The following is a 23,577-nucleotide window of genomic DNA, read 5'->3' on the forward strand; positions in this document are numbered from 1 at the left end:
CAATTATTTCAAATAAGTTATACTCGACCAAATATAAAAGCATGATGCGAATGAAGCTTCATTCTTTACATTATCTTTTAATTTGGTCTTGTATTACTTATTTGACAGTGACGGAGAACGAGAGTAGACTCCCTGGACTGCACTCACAATCGACAATTGTAATGCAGTTCCCACGGCATACAAACTATTCTCCAACAGCACCCCAACTGCCACTTTGCAAATGCAATGCAGTAGGAAATCTAAACACTTAGACTTACCGGTAGTCATGAGCCGAAGACCAGTGCTGAGGATCAGCTGGCATCAACGTGAAGTTCAGACTGACTGACCCGCTTTGCGGAACGGTCACTGTCTCACTTACGCTTTCGTAGCTGTCGGAAAAAGAAAATATTTTAATATTGATATATTTATTTTTATTGAATATCCCGTTTTTGCTACCAACTACAAAATACTCCAATAATTTTAAACAGGCTTAAAAAAAAAAGAGGAGGTTCTTAATTCGAATATATGTTACGCGATAACTCATTTGTATGTACGACATTTGTGGACCGATTTAGATGATTATTTTTTTGTTGGAATGAGGGTACCTCAGCATTACAATTTGAAGAAAATATTCCACCTCTAAGGGTGGCAAACTGGGGGATGACAACAATTGACTAATTTGGTAGGCACTTTTTTTAATCAACTTGTTACGTAAACCATAGTTTCCCAAAGTGGTCCCTGCCGCCCCACTCAGTGGTAGCTGAAGAGTTCTCAGGAAGTGTTAGGGGTCTCAGAAGCAATTGAGGGGCGTTGATGATCCTGTACAGGGGGTGCTACCGCATTTGAAAAGAAAAACTTAACTTACCTATATAAAGTACAATACATATAAAAATAAATTTATTTCCATTGTGATTTTATTGTGTTAAGTTAATAAAAAAATACGTGTTTTCAATTATTTTTTGTGGTGGTGGGCGTTGATCTTTAAATAGGCGGTGAGCCAAAAATTTGGGGACCTATGACGTAAATTGTCGCTCCTCCCGCACCGCGCAGCTACGTCAGGAAATTACTCAATTAAGCGGTACTTGCTCGGAAAGTGTCATGATATACAGGCAAAATCCAACCGTAATGTCGTAAATTATGCACGCGGACTTTTTCATTGCATTGCATGCATCTGTGTCTTTTATAACATTTTAGTTCCAGTTGCATTATCTATGGAAGAATAGCTGGCAATTTGTTAAAAAGAAAAAACGTCGGGTTTTTTGCAAAATCCGTAAATGTTGTGTTTCGAAGCGATATTTACTCATACAAGAAATAAATTATCGATGAATCTATTTCCTGCCAAATGTGATGAAAAACACTGTATGCACGGGCGGTAAAAATTGCAAACTCGAGTCATTAAGCCCCTCAGCCTTTGACTTCGGGTTTCTCTCGTTAGTATTTTCTTATTTACAGTCCTTAATATACAATGTACTATTTTATATTACTAAAAAGTTTCATGAGATGTTGTACCCATGTCAGCAAAAGTTTCTGAAGGATTAGATCCCACTGCTGGGCAGGGGTTCTGCTAAGGAGAGGGTTAAGATTGTAGTTTATCACGCTGGTCCAATGAGCTGAAGACATTTGGTGACAAACACCCCAGAAGTACTTACCCGGTTTTGCTCGCAGTGATGTTATAAGTGCCGGGTACAAGAAGCCTCCAGTAGTCACCATCTTGTGCAGTCTTCACATTGTGATGGACGCCTTCGACAGATATCGTAGTGCCCGCTAATGGTCTCGATATGTGACTACGTACAAAGCCATGGACGCCAGTGTGTACCTGACATTAAGTTTTTTTATAGATGGAAAATATACTAATCGAGCTTCTTTGACACTTCATTTGATGTTTTACATAGGGACGAGGTAAAGTTGATAGATTTTTAGTCTAGAATATAACAATTATTCTGCAGCGCAGGATATATCGCTTTTTTTGTCTATGGTAGTATATCAATAATTACGCAACTTCGGAGGCTTGCGTATTTCAAAAGTTAAATAAATGATTGGACGGAGTATAATTACCTGTTCGATGTAAGTAAGCAGAGCTTCCCTATTGTCCTCCCAGTAAGTAGGGAGGTCAGCGGCAGGGGGGAACTTGAAGCAGCCTAGCTCCAACGTCAATTCCATGTCATTTGTGTGGAGGTAGTTCCAGTCTTGCATGCCACCTGCTAACACGTACCTGTAGAAATGCGTAGAGTCAGATGTGTTACAATTTATTTCTTATAAGTATTGATATCTGTAGGACATATCTGTCGAAGAACTGATAACCGATGGGGAAAAAGGGTTCTAGAGTGGAGACCGCGACTCGGCAAACGTAGTGTAGGACGCCCTCCGGCCAGGTGGAGGGACGACCTGCGAAAGGTTACTGGCGAAATGGCGCACATTGGGGGAGGCCTATGTCCAGCAGTGAACTGCGATAGGCTGATGATGAGGTATGATAGGCGAGTGCGTAAGTATCATATAAATATTATTAACCTAACGCCTAACACGGAATAATTAATACAGTAGAAGTGGTTAGTTAGCATCACACGCGTGCCAACTGTAAGCACAGTTGTACCCACTTGAGTTCAAGCCGCTATTTTAGCTTTGTACGGTATGGTTGTGTCAATTCTTTCGCGCAAATTCTCTAAAATCGTAGAAAATGACTTATAGCGCTGTTTTGGAGTGCAAAAATGATGGCCATACCAAAAATATTATCCGTGATGGTTTTTCACGTCATCACATCATTTTAGTAGCAGTAGAGCTCCTTGTGAAAGAGTTCGTCCAAGGAAGTACTGCCAACTTAACGTATTTCTGCCGCCAAGCAGTAATGTTAGCATTACTACGTTCAGGTTTAGAAGGGTAAGGATGCTGGTGAAATTACAGGCACATGGGACTTCTCAACTTATGTCTCAGGGTGACGGGCGCATTGGCAGTGCCCTTAAGATCTTTGCGATTTAAAGATCTGAGTGACACTGCAACTGTTAAGCCCGCTCCACATTCTTGCCAAAACTTCACGAGAACAGCCAAATCCGAGAGTGTAGTGATCATATTCGTAAAGTCTCGCTTAAGTTCGTGTCGTATTTCGGACCCGAATCAAAAGGCTCTCGTGTAGTTTTGTGTTTGCGCGAGACCCTTTCCTCCACATTCCTGTCATGGCAGTCCGCCGGCAGTAACCGCAGTGTTCTGTTGCGATATATTGATGTCATCCACCATCTGCGTCTATTCCTACGTCTCTTAATAAGTTTTTTTTCTCGAATTAACAAAAAATTGTATTATGCTATAGCACATAATGCTGCAGGAACAGACGTATCTAACACGTCCATCTTGTATGACTACCGAACGGACAACTGTGCGGGCGAGAATGTGGAGAGCCACTCTCGGTCTCGTCCTGTCTCGGCGAGACCCGAGACCGCGATGTCTCCACGAGAATGTAGGAGCCCGCTTTATAGGATAGGTGTATCGTTCACCACGACTTCTTTGCCTCGTCACTTGGTAATATAAAAAAAAAACCTTTATTTACCAAAAACCGGATTACATTAATTTGCATTTACACTATAGTTTATGTTTCATAATGCTATTATACCAGTGATTTGTCGCGGTGCCTGCACAAAGTATACGCTTGTATCGCAGACCTTGGATATACCCGGGAACTTTACATTTGTGGCACACAGTTTAATGTGAGAGACACATGGTGTCCCTAACGATTTTGGTACTGTAGAGTCCCAGAAACTTGCGAGTCACGGTGTCTAACGTACAGCAGTGCTTCATCAACCATTTAAAAAATATATAATAAAAAAAAATACTAAAAAAGGAACACCGTGTGTCTCTAGGATGCGTGACGAGTTAATGTAGATTCAAGGGATTAACAATAAGAAAACGAATTTATGTAATAAGTATTATCATTAACCCTACGGCAAACCAATATGGCATGTAATAAGAGCTACTTCGCGGCAGAAATAGTTACGGCAGTGGACAGATAGTTTCCCTTACCATTTAGCGCCATTAGTGATGCCTTCTGGGAACCTTTCGTTGGGCACTTCCTTACACGGTTGGCCTAAGTGCATCTTATGGTGAGTCTGAGGACAAAAAACACAGTAACTGCATTTTTTAAATTAGTTTCAGTCTCGTCAAGGAAAGTGAAGAAATTTGGCCTGTATCAAATTACATTAATAATACTGGTATCATGACTGTGGCATCACAGTACATTTGCTCAAATATTTTGTGTGCCCGTAAAAATATACATAATTTCATTAAGAAAGAAGATATCCATAATATTAACCTAGAACTAAGTCCAAACTCATGGTACCACAAGTTCGTTTAAGTAAGATAGCCTTTAACTTTTTAGTGCGTACCAGCCCCAACGCTTTTCTGAACACCGCCCACACACAGCACAGCGTTTGAACATTGGTGGAGCCCACATAAACAATTACAATGTATTACTAACACTGCTTAAACAACAGTTTTGATTGTATACGAACAAAATATGGATTATCGAGTTCTTAGGTAAACCGTGACCATGGGACCTTTGGTTTGTGTGAAAAAACAAATATACGCGATTAAAATCCGGAAAAATAGTTTCATTTCCTAAAATATGGATTATTTTTTATCTGAAATAAATTATAGTATTATTATTAGCGTTCCTTTGAGTATGTTCAAGAGTACAGGAAATTCCCACACAGACCAGAGTCAATTTCAAAAAGCTCATTTCCCGAATTCCGGACGTCTTCGTCCTGTGTGTCGATTTAGAAACTTACGATAACTCAGTTGTCGACCAATTCGATTTGATATCGTAGGATTTCTTTACATTTTTACTCACAATAACCGAATCGAACGTCAAACTGTCGTATTCGAAACCGAACCGAAATGACGTCACACCCGTACGATTACTCCAACTTCTCGACCGGCAAAGGCTACAAACGTTATGCAGAACACAATTATCGGATGACATTTACCGAACGTCCTATTGTTTATAAAGCAATAATGTCGAATGTAAGAAGAGGTTGGCAAACTGGTTGCAAAAATTAAATTATGATGATACGGAAAAGTTGCTTCATCCAATAGTCTGACACAAACATAATGATCTGTTATTGGTACACACACTTACATGCACACACATACACACACATGTATCCAAATCACACACAACCAAACACACACACACACAGTGCGCAGAATACACGTAGAACACTTAGAAGAATTATCTCGAAGGTTTTTCTGTTACCGTAACTTATTTATTTTTTTATATGAATATTCTAATTTCTGTCATCTTTTTTCTCTCTCATACATATAATTTGTGGTTGGTATATGTATACTTAGTACCATAGGTTTCATTTGCAAAGGTTGGGGCCTGGTGACCTATAGCAAGCACCAGCTCCTACAAAATACTGTTCTAAAATTACTATTTTATTTTTATTATTTTTTTTATATTTATTAAGCAGATTAAGCTCCGCTGCATACGCAGTCCGCAGAATACGTGAGCTTACCGATGTTAGTACTGCTAGACTAGGTTACTTTAGTTACTTCCATAGTATAATGTCCTACGGGATTCTCATGTGGGGTAAAGCGGCAGATATTCAAACCACATTTGTATTGCAAAAACGAGCGATTCGTTCCGTGTACCGTCTAGGCTCTCGGGTATCTCTCAGAGAAAAGTTTAAGGAGACTTGTATCATGACTGTGGCATCACAGTACATTTACTCAAATATTTTATATGCCCGTAATCATATACATAATTTCAATAAGAAAGAAGATATCCATAATATTAACCTTAGAGCTAAGTCCAAACTCATGGTACCACGATTTCGTTTAACCAAGGTAAACAACTCTTTTATGGGGAACTGTATACGTTTTTACAATAAGATTCCGGAGCATATATTAAGTTTATCATTTCCTAAGTTTAAAAACTACATTAAAAATATATTTGATCGAAAAATCATATTACAAAGTTGAAGACTACGTGTTAGATAAAGATGTATGGAAAGACGACATGGCTCCAGAATCCACACAAATTTGATTCAAAGTGTATTCCATAGCATTTAAGTTTATTTGAAAAGAGCAATCCCTAGAGTTTCTTGCTCGTTCTTCTCAGGACGGTCAGCGTAGTGAACGAGCAGTAGCTTAACTGTGACGTTTTCAAGTGTAAATTTATTTTACCTATGGAATAAATAATCTTTGACTTTGACTAAGATTGTTTATGTACTTCTTATTTGTTGTTGTATTTTGTGGAGAAATAAAAAGTATTATTTTATTATTAATGTAACATGGAAATCTCTTATTAAGTTAAATTAAGTCTGGATTTTGTTCAATTTTATTAATTTATTTTAATGCGAGACTAATGCATTCCTATATTTTAGGACCTTAAAGTCTTCAAAATGTATATAAAAGGATTTTTATTTTTCTTATAATCTACTTCACCGACTAACTTCGTAAACGCTGTTGGATAACGATATCATATCCGAATCTATAATAATAATAATAATAACGCACACACTCAACATAGCCCCGCACTAGGGAAACCCTGTGTCGCGGGTGCCATGGACACACATAGACAACCACAAATTACACCCAAACTCACGAGAGAAATAAATGTAGGCCATACAAATATTTCTCCCGGCCCGGGAATCGAACCTGGGACCTCTGCGTGGCAGTCCGGCATGGTAACCGTTCGGCCACAGAGGCAGTTATCTGAACCGAACGTTTAGTGCGAATGTCCTGAATTGCTCGGAAATAGTCCTTCGATTCGAGAACGATATCTAATCGAAAGATTTGGTTAAAATGACGAAGAGTTCTGAATCGGACTGCAGGGCCGTCAGTGCAAACCGTTGGGCAACACAGGTCGTTAAGTGAATAAGAAATACTTACATCAGAGTAAGTGTGAGCGAGATGCAAAAACACAGGCTGGTCAGGGGATGGATTTTCTATTCCGCTCTTCATCTCGGCGTTAGCGTCGTACGGGTAGTTAGCGACTAGCGCGCCGCCGTGCAAGTTCGCAGAGAGCGCGAACGGCGTGGACATCGACCAGTTCATCACCGCCTGGGTTTCCGGTTCTTGGACTTTGTTGTCCTGGAATAATAATTTAAGAGCGTTGAACAATTAATATCTCTTGATGATGCCTCGTAGGCACTTCCCAGGTCTTATATAGAACATGGCGTCATCGGACAAAATGTCTTCAGTCTAATTCTCAGATCTCAGATTCAAATTTATCCTTGCCTAGAAGAGATTGCTATCTAGCAATAAGACCGCCTGTTTTACCTGCCTTTTTTTAATGGTTGTGTTTGTTCATATGTGCAATAAAGAGTATTTGTATTGTAATTACCGCAGTTGCTCCAAATTGGTCTGGGAAGTTTCTGTTCAAGTCCACATCGTGAGCGTTGCCTCTTCCTCTTAGGCTTGTGTGGTCACCTGTAATACATTTATACAGTTGGAATTTTTTTTTATTATATATTTTTTCATAATATTAAGTGGCGGGACGAACAAGACGTGCGCCTGGTGGTAAGCTACACACCTGCTGTCCATAACAGTTGTAGTGCCACTCAGAGCTTATAATCGCAAAGATCGCAAATCGCATTGCACGATGTAGCTGTCACCACACGCGCCTATGTCAAATACTCGTCCGTTATTCACGCTTAAATCATCATGCTTAAATAAGCAAAATAACGATGAAATAGTGTAAGAGCACACAGCGTATTTTCGGCGGAATAGTGGCTTCAGTTGTACCAAGCACAAGTCCGATCGTGTATGGAGCACTGTTGGCTCTGCTACATACCTAGTGGACACCTTGGATAAAATCGACAAGCGTGTCAAGAGGCTTTAAGGCGACTCGGAATTAATAGAGGTGAAGTTGCAGAACGCCACCGTAATGTTGCCTGCTCATCGATATTCCACAGGATATATCGACCCCTCAGACGTAAAGTATCGTACGTCGAAATTGCCAAGTTTAGAGGGGAGCTTTTTAAAGTCCTGCACGTGAATTTAGCACTTCTCAGTTTTATTCGGCAAAGCTCGTTACTCACATAGAGTATTATAAAATCCTAGATATCGGTAAGATGATTTATGAGCTCTGAATAGAACTGAGAAATGCTAATATCATGTGTTACGCTCATTTCAGTGAATTCAAAACTTTAAAACGCTCCCCTGTAAACTTGGCAATTTCGACATACGAAACTTTACGTAGAAGAGGTGTAGATATTATCACGGAGAGTGTGCCCCCTTTCCATCACCGGGGGACCAGACGTAGGCCAGGTTTCTCCCCTAAATTGTTTATATTCCAAGGACTCGCACGAAACGTTTTTTGAATTGAAAAAGCCGTGGTAACGTAATAGTTTGACGGATCTCCAGTAAAGGCTGTGGATTCGAATCAGGGTTGGCACTTCTGTGTGTTTCGGAATTCATATGCGAAATTTCATTTGGAATTTACAATGAGCGATCGACCTGCGTGTCGAAGAAGGTTCACAACGTTCGAAAACTTGTGAAGTGTTTAACCCGCATCAGCCCAGCAGTGGGATGTGTAAATGGGTTGATGATGATGAATGTATGAGTTTCTGAGGTCTGTGTACTCTCAACTTGTCCCTGAAACGGCCGTGATTGCGTGTTGTTACTATTCTTACCTTCAAAGCTCTGTTCGTATCCATCAGGGTTCATACTGGGCAAGAGATGTATTCTAGTATTGTTCAATAGTCGTTGGACTCGTTCGTTGCCTTCGTAATATTTCTGACAGAGATATTTTGCAAGAAGAAGCAGCATTTCTCGCCCAATCACTTCGTTGCCGTGCATGTTTGCTACGTATTTGAATTCTGGTTTGCCTGGAAATTGAATAAATAGGTATTAGATTAGTGGTGATGGCCTAATGAGAGAATTGTCTTATTTTTTATTTATTTATTTATATATTTCAGGCCACATGAGTTCATTTGACACATACAATATACACCTTAAGGACTAACATATATACAATATAATAAAACGCTATACAAACAATATAATAACTAATCTAAACGAATTGCACTTGTCGGCGACGTGTGGCGCAATCTGTGTTAGAAATATTCGATTTTTTTTAAATGTTTGAACTTTCTAATTACCGTATCCATGGCAACGGTAATTAGATATAATTACCGTTTCTATAAAATGTTTGTTTTTTAATAACTCGAAAACTATTTTGTCTATTCTAATGCCATTTAGACATACTGATAGTTAAGCTTAAAGTTGTTCATATTTCAATGTTATTGGGTATATTAAGCGAGAAAAAACAATGGCTACGGTAATTAGGCTGAAGACACCGAAATGGCTACGGTAATTAGACTGAGAGTACCGAATGTGAGAATGGCCGATAAGTAAAACGTTACGACATAATGATCCTGAGGTAGGTGCGCGGTGCGGGAGGAGTGACAGTTTACGTAACAGTTATGTCGCGCTGCACACGGGATAATTCCAACAAGATTTTTCTTACGATATTCAATAGCAAGTTCATTGAAAAAAGTGCTTACTCACATTAGTAATACTATTTTGATAAATGAAATGCATAGACAAGCCATTTGGTACTTTCTTCAATCAACTTATATATAGCGTACTCATTACATAGCTGTAACTATAACGTGACGAGGTTCCAGTGTGTACGCGTGAAACAGCCTTCATTCGCTAGAATAAGTACTGATTATCGTCGGCTCACTGCGAACCACGTACACACTATGATTTTTAATAACATTATATGCAACAGTTACTGTCACTGCTTGCTTGTGAGTACCTGGCTTTCAAGCCGCGCTGCTATTTCTGTACTGAGTTACCATACTTGTTCTTATTCTATTATGGTATAACGAGTTGACAATGACTTACCAGGCACATGCTTTCCAGGATCCTTAGTAACTTCTAGAACGTACAAGTCGCGTCCTTCTACAGACTTTCCGATGCTAGTCAGCCGGGTAATATCAGGGTATTTCTCATGTAAGGTCTTGAGGTACTGCTCCATTTTCTCGAAGTTGTGGTGGACAAATTCAGCTGCGGAGAGACCGTCGGAGTGGTCACGTGCGCTCCTGCTATGCTCTGTTGATTTGTTAGTTCCTCTTTTCTTTGCTGGATTTTTTATAAAGCCAAATCTTATTGTATTTTTTTTAGATTATTAAGTGTTTAAATAAATTTTGTTGAATGTTTTAAGTTTAGATCTTAATTGTTTTTAAAGAAATTGTAAACAATACTTAAGTGTATAAAATTTTTAGGTTTTCGCGATTGTTGCTTATGGAAAATGAAACTATTTTTCGGATTAAATCGCGTCACTTGTTTTTTAGATCGGAAAAAATAGATTCAATTCTTAGTAATACATGTTAATAAAAATGTAAGTAAATTAATTTGCTACTCGACGAACCCAGTTAGGGTTATATCGTGCAAGTTAGCTTCCTATGTGGTGGATTTTTTTTTCATGCAGTTAAATTTGCACGAGCTCGCGGAGTAGCAAATAAATTTACTTACATTTTTATTAACATGGCTTTCCACAAAGGGACACTATTAATACTTGTAATTGTGATATTCCATTATTGAATAAAATAAAAACTTTTTCAAATGGTTCTATTTCTCAAGTAAAATTTCAATTGGCAAAATGGTCCTTCGAGCCGGATAATACAAGAATATTTGTTCTACTTTTAATTAATAACAAATACAGTACAATATATATGTATTACATTTTATGTCAACCTTTCCCGAGTTTAAGTATGATTGTGCATTTATTTTTAATAACTACAGCAAGTGCGAAGAATTAGTGAAGCTACCTTCCTTGTCTAACCTTCAATGTTTATTAACACTTGTGTGTTTTATTTACGTGTTTCGAATCTATAGTGTGTGCGTACGTGTTATGTACTTTTATATTATTCACTAAGAGCATGAGCTTAATTCTTTGGTATATAAACGTGATACACGCCTTAACGTCGGCAAAAGGAATTTAAAATACATGAAACCAAGAAAAGAAAATAAAGAACTAAAAGGAACAAACCAATAGAGCATAACATTATCGATTCTTCGGGAAAGAAAGGGCGTAAATACCGAATTCTAAAGTTTACACGATAAGTGGAAAATGTAACCAGGATAGGCAGGAATATTTTTTTTCCACGAACATTACCGGTCCGCCATATTGGATTTGTAAAGAGAACAAACTATACTCGTACGTAACTACGTCATGTAGCAGTATTTTTTTCCTCGTACATTACCAGTCCGCCATATTGGTTTTGTAAGGGGAACAAACATTCTTGCTACATTACCTGGTTTTACATCAGGAATAACTTTTCCTCTCCCAGTCCTGATAATTAACTGGGTCATGTACGGGTAACAGGTCACATCCTTTTTATTTTTATAATTGTGATAACGTTATGTTAAATTTTGAGAAGACAGACAGAATGAGCATGGAAATTGACTATATAAACAACTATTTTTGATAAAATTATTTTTTTTCCATCTTTTCTTTCCCGAAATATGGATAAACTAACTTATTAAAAAAAACACAAAGAAAACTGAGAAAAATTAAGAAAATATGTATTTGTTAGTCGTATTAAAACTCTTAGAGGTTTCCAAAAGTCTTTATTGATAACGATTTGTTAATTACAAAGCTGTATACACTACCTTTTTTACTAACAATGATAGAAAATGGTAATTTACTGTAGGAAGGTGGCATTAATTAAGTTCAATTTTGATCATCACTTAAACCATGGACCAGTGACTCATGAGAACTGATAATTCAAGTATTTAACCAGAAATAGAGACGAAATGTCATTTAATTTGTTCGAAAACTATTCTGCCAAATCATTACGGTGACAACTGCGCTCCGATTGGCAAGCCCGAATTCGAAACAATTGACGGGTGTCGTTTGCTATAATGGTCGAAAATTGAAAAATTACATAATATTTTATTTTTAATCACCGATGACATGTGATTCCGTTTGTTTTGTAATTAGACGTTTTGCTGTTTTTCCGATACCACGGAATGGAACAGCCCCCCACAGTTAGAGATATTATCTTTATTACAATAAATACAGAATATTTTTGGAATATACGGAGACGTACACCACACAGGTCAGTTGTTGGCGCTGTACTATTTCGGCTTTCTAATTCGTGTTTTCAGCGCAAACGAGAGTTGACATTTAAAAGTGATATAAGGCCTATTTGCCTTTATTTCGTCTCTATTTCTGGTTATATACTCGATGTTTCCATACTACAGATCGTAACTCTGAAAAAGATCAAGATTCCGTCTTACATCTAGATGGCGCTGATAGATAGTTTGGAAGTAGTTTACGTTACGTAAACGGCCGTAGATAACAATTAATTAGGAACATTTTATCATAATGGAAAATGTCCAACACGACATTTCAAAATTCGATACACCGACAAAATTATCACCCTTTATATCGACGATTGACATTTGAAATGTCCTAAGAGTAGTTTTGTAGTGTTCATTTACCTTACAACTAAATGTCCCTTGCGGCACTTCAAATTTCTACGGTCGATATGAAATATAGGAAATCAGTTTCTTTTTCTATTATTATTCAAATATTGATCTTGAGCTAAATTTTTTTTCTGAACTATTGTCATAGTGTCAATAGATGGGATTGTGTGTTACAAACTAATTTATAAAGTAACGCTTCCTAATATGGGTAGATGGAGCTAATCTTAAACAAAATAAAAGAATAACCGACACTATCCATAAATATCTGCGCAATAAGCGCCATCTAGTTGATTTGTATATTATCACTAGAAACTAAAGTAGCTATGATAAATTTTTGTCAATGTAAAACAAATTGGTTACAAAATTGCTATTTGGTACTCGTAGCGACATCTGGTGTGCCAATAGCTACTAAATACTCGACCACGTTGTCTTGTATCGCGATTAGCACTCCTCTCGAAATATTGGTCCATGCTTAAACTGATGCCTTGTTAACAAATGGTATTATATTTCAAGATAGTAACCCGTCTCAAACTATAGGTTGTCTTTTTTGAAAACTGAGGAAAATAACATTCGTAAGGTTGCCAGTTTTCATAAAATTTTAAATATTTTTGTAGTTCTCGTCGATAGTTTTATCGATAGATTGTGAAAGATAAAATTTTGCAAAAAATGGCTGAATTATGAAAGTTATGACGTTCGCAGTGATTACTAATTGCGTCATTGTCGTCTTCTTATTTCGACAGTTGACCTACTAGTATCGAGACCATTTTTATTCACAAACATTTAAAAAAAAATAGCCGGGTTTGATTATCTATATTGAATTAAAATGAAAAACTTTCAAATATGTCTCCTCTTTGTATTTTTCATAAACGCAGGGTATTTATGTATGGACTTACAAAACTTGATTATTCAAATTACTTGTGCTCGGCAATTGGATGAGTAATGGGTCGAGGATGATGCAAATGAAACAATTTCGGCTATTTATTCCATAAGTGTGACCAATATTCAGTCGATAGTCAATAGAATATTTATCGACTACAATCACTAGCTGCTCGCAAGCGGGCAACACTTTTACGCAACGAACTGTCATTTTACTCCGTCTTCAAAAAAGACAAGGCTACACAAACCTTAAATACTTAGTCGCGTGACCTACAATTCTAATGCACAGGATGTGCATAATTGCAATAGGAAAGCTGTTGAATGCAGTTTCACGACTGCTACGATGGGCAATTTCTATTTCTACAACCAAAATCTATCTAGTCAAGCATACACCTTGGGCATAGTCTCACCAGTCCCCCAAGACCAATAATTTTCTTAAAACCACAGGTCATTGTAATTCCGTTGAGACTCTACTGAGATCATATCGCACTGGTAATACAATAGTGTAATAACTCAAAAAGTGTATTTTATCGGGATTGATGAAAAACGAATTAGTCACTTCCCGTGAAAAATCGTTAAATCTTATGTTTAGATCGAGTTCTTAGGTTTTCGCGATTGTTACACATAGGAAATGAAACTATTTTTCCGGATTTAGATCGTGTATATTTGTTTTTTCAAACAAACCGACGTCTCGGGCCCTTTACAGGTCCTATGGTCACGGTTGACTGAGCTGGTACAGTCTTCAACCAGTTATGACTAATATTAATGCAAACCACCCTATTTTTTCACTATAGTTACAATACTTATTAATTAAATACCTTATTTTTAATTTTACAATTTGTAAAATAGTTTCATTTCTTATGTTTAGGTTAATGTTTATTACAGGGATCTAAACTTGCCAAATATACTTAAAAATAAAAGTGAAATATAATTTCATATATTTAGGGATGGACTGTCTGTTTAGAACTAGCTCACATAAAGTTTGTCTCATTTTGAGCTAAGCGTCTCAGTTTGAATTTCACGTATTTTGAATTACAATACTTTTGTAATAGCAGTTGCAATTGTGATAATATTTGTTATTCTGCTAAAATGTACTTGCAATGGCAGTTAAGTCTCAACAGTGTCGGTGGAATGGCAATGACGACATTCAATCATTAAATCACTAACGTCCGATGTTGCCTTACTGAAACTAATCTAAATTAATCTTAATTTTTATGTGGTTTAAACTGCAAATTAGATTAGAAATAAGCATCGAATGCCAATGAAAGAAAAACTCATTCGTTAGCTCTGCAAAAGATGGCCTTTCTTTCACTTTGGAGTAGACCTGTGGACGGCAGTGGATTCTAAAAGTTTTGAGCGCGGATACATCAACTTACGAAAGTCGATTCACAATTAGAGTAACAATAATGGAACGCATGTGGGACAAATATATATAGATAAAAATAAATTTTAATTTATTATCTGAACATACACAACCATCTTTAAATTTACAACCATAAATAACTAACATTTCATCTAATCACTGGCTAATTATCACAAAAAATTAAACTTGCGTATAAAAAGATATTTTTTAGTACAAGACGGTATTCTTTTGTAAAATACGACATTCTTTTGTAGAAGACGATAGTCTTTTGTAGAAAGCGATATTATTTTGTAGAAGATAACATTGTTTTGTAAAACACGACATTCCTTCGTAGAAGATAACAGTCTTTTGTAGAAAGCGATATCCTTTTGTAGAAGACATTCGTTAGCAGAAGTCGACATTCTTTTGTAAAATATGTAATTCTTTAGCAAACCACGGTATTTGTTGGTGAGCACGACGTTTTTTTTTTGAAGGAATGATATGTTATGAAAAAATTTGTAAAAATGACTTCGCAAGTGACAGTTCAACATTCCCACAAATAGTCGAGATTTCTTGCTTAAAATTGCATCTTACATAATTTGATTTTTGACTTATAATATTCTATTTGTTCACGTTGTGATGGGGCATCCGCTTGTATGTATTATCTATCAACTATATATACATAGATTACTACTTACTGAACTAGATACTACTGACTTTTTATACTACAATAAAAAAGAACAAAACTATCACAACAATTAAGCTATAAAGCCTTGTACAGCGCTACTAGCGTGTTGTTATCAACTTAAATTGTGTCACTTGCATGAATTGGGAAAAAATATGTGGCCAGTTTTTTAACACTCGGTCAATAAATTATTAACCAATTTACTTGGACGGTATTATAATTTTCATACAGCAATGGTGATAGGAATTTTGTGTAACATAAAATAAATGCATTTATAGAAACTTCACATACATCATTCAATTGATTTGAAGATGTGTGCAGGTTTCTTCGGGACGTTTTTCTTCACCGAAAAGCTCATGGAAAATTTGAAATAAATTTTCGCACATAAATTCCGAAAACACAAGGGCGCAAGCCCGGATTCGAACCCACGACCATCTGCTTTGTGGTTTCGTAGTATTAGACATAGAGTACCTAATACTCCTTCTGAAATCCGGTATGACTGAGTTTTTAACCGACTTCAAAAAAAAGGAGGAGGTTCTTAATTTGACTGTATGTTTTTTTATGTATGTTACGCGATAACTCCGCTATTTGTGAACCGATTTTCATAATTCTTTTTTTTTTTGTTGGAAAGAGGTACCTCCATAATGGTCCCATTTAATTTTGAAGAAAATCATCCACCTCTAAGCATGAAGATTCATTTTTATAAATAGCGTCTAAATTTTATTATGAGAAGAGGATTTTAATGGTTGACTTTGCTATTCTCCAATTCAAGGCGTTTTTCTCTCTCAATATACTTTGAGTGGCGAGAACCGATTTTTATTATCTCCTGTGTCAAGTCCCGTAAGGTGACGAACTAAAGGATTAATCTGATTTCAATAAATCTTGGTGATTATTTGTAATTCCACGTACTTTTGAGGTCGGTTTTTTTATTACTCTGTATTGAGATTATGTTTTATATTTTTGATTTGTAATTAGCAATTAATTAACTATGGTAGTTGGTATATTTAGAAGAGAAGTTTTGTAAAATTATAACTCTTTTTATTTTTAATCGTTCCGGGATTTCTGAAGGAGGTATTATAAACTCTGTGTATATAATTTAAAGTTAAAGTAAATATACTTTGTCTATTTTGGTCTTTAGTTATAAGTTTTCGGGTATTTAAAGGCAAAGACTTTGTGGCATCGTTGGTATAAGGCTATACGCTGCACAAGGCTTTAGTAAATCTAATTAATTAGATCTCGGTTTGTTTTTACGATAATAGAAGAACTAAGTTTACTTTATAATGGTTGTGTTGTAATTTAATTAATTTATTTATTTATTATAAAGGTTTAACTTACAGTACACTATGTTGTGGCAAAGTAACTTTTAAGGAGACAACACATTGTTAACTTCATAATTGTAGTAACCAGGGCTTGGTACCGGTATAAAAATACATGTATTGGTTTGCAATGCGATACCTGAATACCGGTACAAATTGCAAACCGACATATTTACCTAAAGGCACCGGTATTCATTAACGGTTGTCGAGACGTTTTGTCGGCTACATTCGGCTGCGGCCATAAATTTTATTTAATTACATTTAAATAATGTGGTACCGGTTCCTGAAAATATTCCGGTATTCCGAGACCCGGTAGTAATTGGCTTGAGGCAAATTTTTAACGGCAATGTATTTTCGATTGAGTACTTTACATATTGAGTTACAACTCGTGGCAATATTAATTAATCAATTAGTTGTATTTATTTATAAAAACGTACATACACGATTAGTAGAGAATTGTCGCTTATAATAGATGAATAACAACAGCATGTCTTAAGTCAGTCATGACAAGATTGTCTGCTGACTGCTAGCACGACAGAGCGATATAAAGCGAGACATACTGCTATTCTCCATTAGAGATCTCTCGCTTTATGTCGCTCTCGCGCAAGTCGCGTCCTGCCGTGCTAGCCCTGCTGGTATGACTACGATTGTCTACGATATGACTTATCTAAAGCGAAAATGAAAATATAGATAAATTTGAACTTTTCTTGTCTATAAAAAAATATGATTTATGAGTAATAACTACACAAAGTAGCATATTTAGCGGAAAACTAGTAAAATCTCCAAAAATTGCAATATTTTTTAACCGACTTCACAAACAAGTAGTCGGTTCTCAATTCGATTGTCTTTTTCATATGTATGTTACGCGATAACTCGATCGAAGATCGGTTTTGATAAGTCTTCTTTTGTTGGAAAGAGGGTACCTCAGTACGCAACTAGGCAAGTTTTATTGAAATCGGTTCACAAATGTTATCGCGTAACATACATACAAAAAATAGTCTAATTGAGAACCACCCTCTTTTTTGAAGTCGGTTAAAAATATGTTAATTTAATTGGTACTTTATGTCTAATTGTTATTCATTTAAATATAAACGTTACTACTTTATATAATCACTTCCTTTTTATTCCGCTAAATGAGCTAGTGTATGTATTTTGATATGGTCCTTAAATTTATGAAGTACATTTAAAATATTTTAGAAAATCTTGCATGGAATTTCATAAAACGAACTACCGTTTTATGAAATTCCATTAGTATTTAAATCATGCTATGACGCTAGCTCCTAGGTTCAATACACAAACTCTATAATTCACAGGTTATACATATAAAACGGGTTCAATATGTGTAGCCAACGTGAAGATATCCCCGAATGTAATACAAAAGCTTTAAAAACTAGAGGCCACATTTTTAGTATTGCAATCTAAATAGCCAATGTAAAGAGATCTCCAGTATTAATAAAGAAACCGTAACAACCGGAAGCTTTTAAAAATTGTTCATGCCTTCACTACCAATACCAGAAGTAAGTTAATTATAAGTACAGTGCAATGCGTGAGAGAGACGCCAGTGTTGCCATGGAAACGCAATGTGGACTTACCATCGCTTAACTCCTGTTTTAACGTGATGTTCAGTGTTAGGGCTGTCGTTTGGTTAACTGGTACTGTCACTTTGAGTGGTACGGGTGATTTGTAACTGGAAGAAACATGAGAAAAATTCACTAGAAATATGTTTTGTTTTTCAAGCAAAGTTTATTAGCTCATGAAACCTGCAAGTCGATATGATGAACAGGCATTAGGCTAACATGGCCTAAACCCTCTTTTTATATAATAAAAAAGAAAAAAGATGATGTTCAAAAAGAATGAAAAATAAAACAAAAAAAGATTATAAGAAATAAAAAAAAACAAAAACATTAGTAACGATACACAGTAAATAGCGCTAAATAGTATATAACGTTGCACTTGTATTTAATATACCATTTAAACCATGTAGTAGATTCATCGAGTATGTAACCAGAAGTAGAGACGAAATAAAGGCCATCCATCCCAGGCAACTTATCAGGCAAATGGGCCTTGTATCACTTTTAAATATCAACTCTCGTTTGCGCTGGAATCACAAATTAGAAAACTGAAATAGTACAGCGTCAACAACTGACCTGTGTGTACGTCTCCGTATATTCCAAAAATATTCTATATTTATTGTAATAAAAATAACATTCTCTAACAATGGGGGCTGTTCCATTGGTGGTGTGGGGACAACAGCAAAAAAATTAAATGACATTTCGTCTCTATTTCTGGTTATACACTCGACGATCAGATTAAATACAGGGTGATTTTTAAAATACTAACAACCTTGCAGGAAGATTACCAACATCATAAATAACAACTTTTGATCCAAGACTTTTGGCAAAACATCATAAATGTACCAAAAATAAACTTTTTCTCAAACATGCTAGGAAATGTTTGCATTACTTTCAAAAAACGAACACGGAAAGCTTGTCAGTATGGACAGTGCGACTTCTTCCCGGCCAAGGCCCTCAATGGAAGTATGAAAATCCATTACTGTCCTCTTCTCTAAACTTTTAAATCTATTTAGTACTAAACAATGAACTACGTAAACAGGCAAAAGAAAAAATCATACAGCCAACTGCCCAGTGTTCGTGATAGCGAGAATTAAAAATAACTATCTGTACTGTTATCTTTTTTTTAAAAAAAAGGTGGTATAATAAACTAAAGCCCTTTGGTATTATTTTCTGCTTTTTGGTCTTTTTTGTATTTTCGTCGAAAAAAATAGTTTCAGTGAGAAGAGCAATAACGGAAATATAGTAATTGATTGTGCTCCGATTAAAACAAGGGGTAATATTAGCCATGGAAAACTAATACATGAAAACTTATGAAATTTTCATGAACTATAATAGCTGTTTTAGAAGTCCAGCAGACTACTTAACTATAGAATACTAATATGTGTCTGGAAAAATAGCAACAGATACTTTTAGCAAATTATCCTAACAAGTCAAAAATTTATTATGTTTTTTTTTAACTATTTTTTATTATACATCTCTTCTCTTTGGTCTTTTAGTATTTCTTCACATTTTTTTGAGAAAAGCACTATACAAGCCTCGGCGGGAACGGAGATTGCTTGACTCGTATTAATACAAGGCTTCGCTAGCGCTCGGCCTTGTAACTCATACTCGTCCAGCAATCCCTTACTTCCCGGCCTCTGCAGTAATGTACTATTACGTTTTTGTTGTATTATCTGACACTTTTTAGACTTTTATTTGGTGGAAAGGTAGTAAGTTCAAACGTGCAAGCGCACTCTCCGACTACGGCGTTTTGCACAGAGGTGTTACCGTTTAAAGTGATCTATTTAAATATTTTTATTTTTGTATGAAAGTAAAATATGACGAATTATTAAAAGTCACGGAAGAAAAGCTGTTGGATATGATGTTAGTAATACAGGTTATATAATATAGGTTGTTTCTATTATACAAATAACCTTGTATGATAAAGGGAAAGGGATTATAGATTAGACAAATAAAAACATAAATAAATAAGTAACAGAAGGCTAAGCCAGAATCATAACGTCAGGGGAAAAACAGGAAAACACAAAAATCTTCAAATGAGTTGACGGTGACGGTAAAGGGGAAAGCAATGCGTATTTAAAAGCCAGTGGGGTATTTCTTTTTTCAAATTTCAAAAATCGAACAAACAAAATGTCGTTGTAAAAAACTAACCTATCACGTAAGATTCGATTGACTAGATTTTGACATTTAGTTTATTCAGTTTAGCAAAAACAGTAGTCCAGTTGGAGCGAAGGAATTTTTCTTGTTTCTTCGATCTTTTATAACAAAAATAATAAGAAACTAGTAGAGTACTTGCACAAAAAGTATATGAATATCATTGTAGTAAAAACATCCTGATATTCAATAAAATAAATATTGTAATTAGTACAGCGACATCTATATCAGTTTTCTGGTAGCTGGTAGTACCTGGCTGAGTGAAGAAATAAGTTTCTTACAGGTGACGCTACGGTAAAATCTTTAAATCTCTTTCCTGAAAAGTTATCATTTTGCAGATGTAGCCTTATTAGTTATTACATTAACATTGCGATTTGCCCAGTTTTGACAGTCGCGAGCAGGACTGGATTTAATGTTTCAATGCTCCTAGTCCATAGATTTATTTTTAAAATAGTTATTTCATTAATATTTTATTTATTTATTTATTCACATTCAGGTTACAAACGCCCATAAATACATACGTATAATTAATTAAGAATAATATATTTATTATATATAATAAAACACCAATGACCCAATTATTATTTACACGTATTATATGCGACGTGTAACGCAACGTGTGTGTCGGGTAACCGGCCTCGGAATCGTCGGTACATGACACCCTTCGGCCTAAATTCATCCTTCATGAAGGTCGACAGATATTGAGTTGGTTCTCTAGCCACAAATGTATTAAAATTCACATTGTGACGGGACCCCAACCACTCTACCCCCCGGGTGGCATTGGCTTTCACCCGTACATACTTCACAATATCCGCAGACTTTGTGTGTTGACTTTTGACACTTGTAACAACGTCATCGATGTCGTTGGCCGCAGCAAATGAGTAGGGCTAGTCGGGACCGTACTACTTAGGTTACAGCTGGCACGTCAGGGGGCGCTCAATGTCAGGAGACTCTCCCTTGACTTGGTGCACACCTAGGCCCTGGTCGTTAGAGAGACGATATGACATTGCACAATAGTCAAATTGTAATAACGAATAAGTTTCACACAGATTGCTCTACGGTAAAAAACCGTTTATAGTCAATACAAGGATTTGTTGCACAGAGAAATTCGCAAGAGCGTTTGAGCACTACGTCCGCTTCGTATCAGTTCCGAGTCCGAAAAATGACGGTCCAAAATGTCACAGGGATCATTTTATCTGTAGGTGTACAAGCGATATTCGTATTTTCTTGGATTGGAATCGGTTTCGAGAGTTTTCTAGATTTGTCTCAGATTCGGAACGAATGGGATGCAGTGCGTAAAAGCGCTAAGACCAGCTGATTTGATCTGTAGCTCAGTTGGTAAGAGCGGTACCCACGGTGAGGCAACAAACGCTCGAGTTCAGTCGGATTGAAGGAAAATTCGAACTCTGTATCAATAATAATAATGGTAATAGTATTTTTTTCTCACCCTGGTGCAGTGACAGTGACATTGTAGTCTCCAGGCAGCAAGAGTCTCCAATATGCGCCGTGCTGATCAGTCTTCACATTGTGCGTAATTCTTTCTACTTGTATTATTGCGTTCTGAAAAAAACACAAGATCTTTAAATATAGGTTTACAGGATTCAAGCGTAGTCCTTCCAGTAATTGCACGTATACATTTTTTTTGTGCTAATAAAACTCTGTTTATATTCGTACCATTTCCCCAGATAAGAAGTCCATAACGTAGGGTCGAGACTACATATGCGTGATAAACTGTTAACATGGTTGACATATTTGTTATATTACGCAAACATTTCAAGGCGAAGGCAAATTTGTTGATTCTTTCACAAACGTTTTTGATGTGAGATTTCCAATTTAATTGTTTATTAATGATTATACCCAAAAATTTGGTTTCGTTTAGCTCGTCAATATTCAATTCCTTATATCTAATTTGTAGTGATATTGATGTATTATTAAAGTTTATATAATTAGTTTTAGTTAAATTTATTTGCAAATTGTTAATGTCAAGCCATGTAGTAATTAAATTAATAGTTTTATTTATGTCAGCTTCGTGAATTTTAATTGTGTCAGTACAGATTTTACCCTTGGTAGTCACTATTATAGAAATATCGTCAGCAAACATTATACATTTATGATTGGTTACGTCAACTATGTCATTAATATATATAAGAAATAAAAGGGGACCTAACACACTACCCTCCTGGACTCCGTATCTGTTAAACTGGTAATCTGAAGTAAATGAGACCATCTCATTGTTTTTATTTAACCTAGACAGCACGACTTGTTGTTGTCTGTTACTTAAGTAACTTCGAAACCAATTCAAAGGGATACCTCTCACACCTAGAGCTTCCAGTTTTTGCATAAGAACGTCATGTGAAACGAAATCAAATGCTTTACTTAAATCAAAGAAGAACACTGTGGTCAAGATTTTATTATTAATTTTGCTTAAAACTTCTTTCCTTAAGGTAAAAGTGGCAAGTGTTGTCGATTTATTTTTTTGAAATCCAAATTGTTCATTGCGTATTAATTTAAAAATATCACAGTATTCACTTGAACGTTTGTGCATACATTTTTCAATTATTTTAGAAAATATTGGGATAAGAGTTATGGGACGGTAGTTACTAACGTCATTTTTGTCACCCTTTTTGTGTAGGGGTTTAATGATGGAAATTTTTAATATGTCTGGAAAAATTCCTGTCATGAAAGATAAATTAATTAGGTGCGTAAAAATAAAAATCAAGTTGTGAATGGAGGTTTTGATTACTTTAGTACAAATTTCATCAAATCCCTCAGAACTGGTATTATTTAAAGACATCACCTCCTTCCAAACTTCACTCTCAGTCATTAGTATTAAAAACATTGACTGAGGGTGGTTACAGAGCTTCTTTTGTCTTTTAGGCCTATCGATAATATCTCTTTCAGTTGTTTTTATAAAACATGAATTAAATACGTTATAAAATATGAATTAAATACGTTATTGTCGTTTTATTGTCGATTACCCATAAAATGATTTCTGTTTTATTCTTACTCCAACATTTCTTACTTTGTAAGAACGTCTGACATTAACGTAATTAGGGTTTTTACACATTTATAATCACAGTACAGAGTACTAAAAAAACCGACCTCAAAAGTACGTGGAATTACATATAATTACGAAGTTTTATTGAAATCGGTTACCGGAAAACGCACAAACCCGGATTCATCACCTAGTTCACCACTATACGGGACTTGCCACGCGGGTTC

At 35.9% G+C, this 23,577-nt stretch overlaps 1 protein-coding gene across 3 annotated transcripts in view; it reads right to left on the reverse strand.

Moving 5' to 3' along the window:
* The window catches only part of LOC113225439 (carboxypeptidase D), a 67,757-nt gene that overhangs the window by 19,916 nt on the left and 24,264 nt on the right, over window positions 1-23,577 (reverse strand). For 2 of the 3 annotated variants that reach the window (XM_026457751.1, XM_026457752.1), the window contains exons 5-14: window positions 21,803-21,915; window positions 18,220-18,314; window positions 9,820-10,026; window positions 8,601-8,795; window positions 7,310-7,395; window positions 6,856-7,056; window positions 3,985-4,070; window positions 2,035-2,191; window positions 1,629-1,795; window positions 258-368 (exon numbers count right to left, since the gene is read on the reverse strand). In XM_026457751.1, coding sequence (XP_026313536.1) covers window positions 258-368; window positions 1,629-1,795; window positions 2,035-2,191; window positions 3,985-4,070; window positions 6,856-7,056; window positions 7,310-7,395; window positions 8,601-8,795; window positions 9,820-10,026; window positions 18,220-18,314; window positions 21,803-21,915 — 1,418 coding nt within the window. The remainder of the gene's footprint in view (window positions 1-257; window positions 369-1,628; window positions 1,796-2,034; window positions 2,192-3,984; window positions 4,071-6,855; window positions 7,057-7,309; window positions 7,396-8,600; window positions 8,796-9,819; window positions 10,027-18,219; window positions 18,315-21,802; window positions 21,916-23,577) is intronic. The other variant, XM_026457753.1, reaches the window with a different exon arrangement.

The sequence above is a fragment of the Hyposmocoma kahamanoa genome, unplaced genomic scaffold (assembly GCF_003589595.1).
Source record: "Hyposmocoma kahamanoa isolate Upper Pololo Valley unplaced genomic scaffold, ASM358959v1 160, whole genome shotgun sequence".
NCBI lineage: Eukaryota > Metazoa > Arthropoda > Insecta > Lepidoptera > Cosmopterigidae > Hyposmocoma > Hyposmocoma kahamanoa.